At 43.2% G+C, this 5,145-nt stretch overlaps 1 protein-coding gene across 2 annotated transcripts in view; it reads left to right on the top strand.

The window, feature by feature from the left end:
* Positions 1-5,145, top strand: part of TBP (TATA-box binding protein) — an 18,263-nt gene that overhangs the window by 5,361 nt on the left and 7,757 nt on the right. For both annotated transcript variants that reach the window (XM_019549902.1, XM_019549901.1), the window contains exon 5: positions 3,449-3,540. In XM_019549902.1, coding sequence (XP_019405447.1) covers positions 3,449-3,540 — 92 coding nt within the window. The remainder of the gene's footprint in view (positions 1-3,448; positions 3,541-5,145) is intronic.

The following is a 5,145-nucleotide window of genomic DNA, read 5'->3' as shown; positions in this document are numbered from 1 at the left end:
CCCCTTTGTGCAATTAATTGATGACACAAAAGGCTTGGTTGTGACAGTAGAACCATTTCTTTCTGCCAGCAGAGCAAAATCAGTCCTTTGAACAAAGGGGGTTCACTGGCCATCTGGCAGTTGTGGGAAGGTATGTGTAGACATGCCTGGCCCTTCTGCCAGCTGTTGCAGCTTGTTTAACAATGTGCCCCTCTAAGGTGAATTTTGTGTCCCCTAGCACAATTGATGAAGTGGAGACTCCAAGAGTTGCACAGGTGTGCATGTATTTTGGCAGCTTTCTTGTGGTGGCTGCTGTGTAGCTGTGCATACACATAGGATGGTAGAGCCCTGTCCATTGCTCTGTGGATGGGCACCCCAATGGGAGGATCTTGGCTACACAGTTTTTGGGGGATGGGAGATTACTCCTGGGCTTTTCCTGTAGCTTGCTCCTTTGGCCTTTTAGCTAGGGGCAAGTGAGACTAGAAGACATCTAAACTTCAAGGTCTCTGGGCTTGTGGCTTACATATAGGATGCATGCTATGGATTTAGGAGTATCTGAAGCCCCAGGATGAATAGTCTGGGAGAGCAGATACTTGCCAGTGGTAGTGCTGCACAGACTTAAACAGTTGAGCTCTGCTCAGTCAATAGTATTCAGAACTGATTTGGCCAGAGATACAAAAGTTAAAAAAAAAAAAGGACACAGGAGGACAAGATGCCTGTACTAGAGAGCTTGTCTTCACTGAGGATGGACTGATGGTAACATGTTTTAGATAATTGTATATGGAACACCCTAGTGGTGTTTTGTCTTTTAACAGTAGCTGGAAGGCAGTCTATTTTAGGAAGCATCTTACAATTGACTTCTCCTGGCTAAACGTGTTAAAACTTTGACTTGTCCTCTCAGCAGTATGGTTTTAATATGTTAATTCTTCTTTTTCCCCCTTCATGGGGTCATGTCTGAAGAGTTCCCAGTTGAAAGATGCACTACCTGAGTTCAGCATGTGGTAGGAAGGAGGTTGATGACTTGAGTTACAGTAGAAGACCATGAGGCAAGTTTAATTGGCACATTCTAGGGCAGGACGGTTTCCATAGTGATGGTGGAAGTTTCCTCCATCTTCCAACTGCTGGAAAAGGTAGGTTGCTGTCCCTGCACTACACTAAGGATGCCCATCTTTAATAGAAGCGTAAGGTCGGAAGGGAACCCAGGGCAAATAAATGTATAAACTGGAAGCTGCATGTTCCATCTGCTAGCTGGAAAGAAAGAAAGCTTTTTCTGTGCTCCCAGCAGAGCCTTTGAACCAGGGTGGACCACTTGGCCACCTGGAACTCTTCAGTCTGAAAAAGAGAAGGCTGAAAGGGGACTTGGTAGCAGTTTACCCACTCCATCAGGGGTGTACATCAAGGGCTTGGTGAACAACAGTTCACCAGGACACCCTTGGGGAACACCAGGAGTAATAGTCACAAACTCCTGGAAGACCATTTCAGGCTCAACATTAGGAAAAACTTCTTCACAGTTGGGGTGTCCAGACTGTGAAATAAGCTCCCTGCAGAAGTGGTGCAATCACCTATCCTGGAAATCTTCAAGGGGAAACTGGATGGTCACCTTTCTGTGGTCACCTGACCCTAGTTGTCTTTCCTGCTTGGTACAGGAGGCTGGACCCAATGATCTTCCAAGGTCCCTTCTAGCCTTACAACCTATAAAGCTATTATGAATGTTGAATGTTCTGTAACCTCTACTGCTCTGCCTTTCTTTCAGTGTTCTTGGTCCTGTAATGGTGTGAGGGTCTCTCTTATTTCAACTCCCTTCTAGTCTCCATATTTGAGCCTTCTCACTTGGTAGTTCCAGTTTCTTCCTCTGCTCCTGCTTAAATTTGATGGTACAGCAAACTGAAATCGATCTGATTTTCTTTTCTTTGGTCCATTTTTTTTGTCCACTAAGTTCTAAATATCAGTAGTGAGAGCAGATGACTATGATGATTACTATTCTGTAGGGCAGAGAAACTTTTAGCAGCAGAGACCCTAGAATGGTTCATGCACTGACTTAATAAAATGCCTTATCTTTGCAGCTGTAACAACTGAAAGTTTGCATTAAAATATTAGGTTTAGATGCTGTTGAATTGATGTTATTTACTCATTTATGCCTTAGCTAGGGTTCCCATGGATTTCTTTTTTTTATATCCTGGCTTTAAGGAAATGACATGGTGGATTTAAATTGTAATCTAGAGCAATACAGGTGTTCACATATACATTTAAATGAAATGGCACCTAGAATTGTACTTTTTCATAAATCCAGAGACAAAAAATTAGTTTCAAAATCACATGCAAGTGGGATGCAATTGCAGCAAAAGCAAATTTGGGCAGCGACAGGAATGCTGCTTTTGAGAGAGGGAGTATGTGGCTATGTAAAGTTTGTGGTAATCTTGAATTAAGCATCAGTTTCTGTATCAATCCTTGTCTTAATCTAAGCCTGCTATAGGAACAGCTTGCTATCTCTAGCATTCAAGGCATTAAATGTCATGCATCATGCTTGCAAAGACAGGTTTAAAGGATGGAGCTAGATTTAATTGTGTGTATTATTAGTGTGTGTTTGGAGTAATACATTCAACTTCTGTTCAGTAAAACATGCCCCTCTGGTTTCTGTTTTTACCTTTTCCACAGCCAGTGTTCAGATGTTGAACTATCCTTTATAAATCTCAGTACCTTTATAAGATACAAGGAGAAAAAAAATCAGCTTAAAAAATCAAACTCCCATCTGCAAAGCTTTTGCCAAAATCTATAAGTATGACTAAAGATCAGAGAGAGAAAATCTTTTTCCTATTGTTATTTTGGTGCATTAGACAACACTCAAGTATATTGCCAAATTCAGTTTCCCTTTTGGTTGCATGGCCCTTTGCCCCATTAACAGGAGACAGGAGCATTTCACTAGGGATATGGTGATAAAAGTACAGATTTGCTGGAGAGTCAGAAGGCTCAATTCTCATTTCAGATTGCTCATAACCTGTTTTGAGATCTGAATCTCTAGAGTTGCTTACAGATTGGTGTGGGGGGAGGACGGGAACAGCGCTTTACTTTCAGCTCAGTGCACCCCTGTGCCAAGCTCAGTGCATGCCCAGACAAAGCATTGCGTCAGTTTACTTGGCTCACCCAGCATCTGTATAGCTCATGCACTTCAGCAGGGCTTTTTGGCACTTCTATCTAATAGCTGATTGAATCAACTATTAGATAAAGGTACCCAAAAGCCCTGCTGAAGCACCCAATCTGTATAGACACTGGGGAGCTGACTCAATGCCTCTTTCAGTAAAACTCGGGGGGCGGGGGGGTGTTTGTATTTTTTACATCTGTTAGGACCCTAGAAGTGTAGTACATAGAATTGAGTTGATGGTTAATACAGTTGAACATTTGCTACTGCATATACGTATGTGCAGCTATCAAGGTAGTAAGATGACTAATAGTTTCAGTCTCTGCATTTTAGCGTTTTGCTGCTGTCATCATGAGAATAAGAGAGCCACGTACTACTGCACTTATATTCAGCTCTGGAAAAATGGTGTGCACAGGAGCTAAAAGGTATGTGTAACTATCCTATATCTGCTTATTAATCAGCCTTTTGGTCAGGCATAAAACTAGAGTATGCAGCAGCATGGCAGCTGTGTGCAGTGCATGGGCAGGCAAGAAAAACTAGCAGGCTGAGCACTGAAAAGTAGGTATTGCTCAGGGGCAGACCTTCCCACCATTTTGCTGAGACTCGAACACTTCCAGGACTGAGGAATTCAAGCGAAGACATACAGTATATTTGTTAGGGCCCCTCTACACCTGCAAGTAAAATTACAATGGGATTTAATGCACAATCTGCAGAATCATGTCTCCACATGTGCATGGCAGGAGGTGTGATCGTGGGATCGCAAATCAGACCCTATTAAGGTTTGTTGCCCATGTAGGAGGAGCCTGTTCCTGGGCTCCCCTTTTACTGGCAAGAAGCAAACTCCTATGGTTGGGAGCCCCCTCAGCTGACCAGGCACCCCATGTGCCCCGCCCCCCGCCCCCCACAAAGGTGGGAGACCATAGCTGGTATAATCCCACCCAGAGGGGCACACCACAATCCAGTGTCCCCACAGCTGGGAGCTCTGCTTGGCTGACGGGGCTCCCAGCTGCAGGGGCACAGGCTGCACGTGCAAATTAAAACTGGATAGAAACCGGCTCTAAAGCTATACATTTTCCAGCAGTACCTTCATAGCTGATTGGACCTTTTTAAGGCACCATAGCTAATTTGCGTATGTAGCTAGTCTAAATTAATTGCAGTTTACCAGGTAATTGCACAATATATGTAACTTGTAGAGGTCAAGTGGGTTACCAGATGTTCTGACTTCACTCTTAGTGGCTGAATGAAGGTTTTAAATTTAGTTTCCTTAAGAAATGATGCAATTTGAGAGGCAAAGATTTTTTTTGCAGGCGATCTTTTATTAGGCCAACTGCAGGGGGAGGGACTTGTACCTTCTCACTGCGGTTGACCCAATGAAAGAGATCATCCCACCCCATTAATTTGTTTGAAGCATTCTTCATATTGATTTTAAATTTTCTTGAAGGAAAGAAATCCATCTTACCTGACTTCCATGCCAACTACTGACTTGAACAATTTCGAGGCATTTAACTATGCTGCTTAGTTTTTTCATCATGTTTCAGACAAGGGAGTTGAACCTGGTCCTAACTCATCCCAGATGACTATCTTACCCACCAGTTTCTCCATGTATAAAATTACCATACTTATTTCTCACAGCTGATGAGAATTAGCCAGCGTGTACCATATTTGATGGGAAGTACTATATAAGAGCTAGTATTATATAGTGCTCATCACTGCATCTGGCTGCTCCACAGAAATTTAAAACTAAAACAGATTTAGTGGATAAGAAAGGCGTGCTGTTTTGTGGAAGGTAAATAATAACAACCTGGAAAGAAAGAGCTAGCAATAATGGACAAGGCTTCACAAGCAAAGTGAGCAAAGCCATTCATTAAGCACAAGCTAAATCTATTCCAACACGGAGGAAAGGCAGCAAGAAGGCACAGCAGCCCCCCTGGCTCTCCAGAGACCTAGTGGACCTACTGTGGCTAAAAAGGAAAGCCTACAAAGGATGGAGGATGGGATTCACCTCCAAGGAGGATTACTCCGCGCTGGTC

Source organism: Crocodylus porosus, unplaced genomic scaffold, assembly GCF_001723895.1.
Source record: "Crocodylus porosus isolate Cpor-Errol unplaced genomic scaffold, CroPor_comp1, whole genome shotgun sequence".
Taxonomy (NCBI): Eukaryota; Metazoa; Chordata; order Crocodylia; family Crocodylidae; genus Crocodylus; species Crocodylus porosus.
Note: the sequence above shows the minus strand (reverse complement) of the source record. Positions and strands in the feature narration are given on the sequence as shown.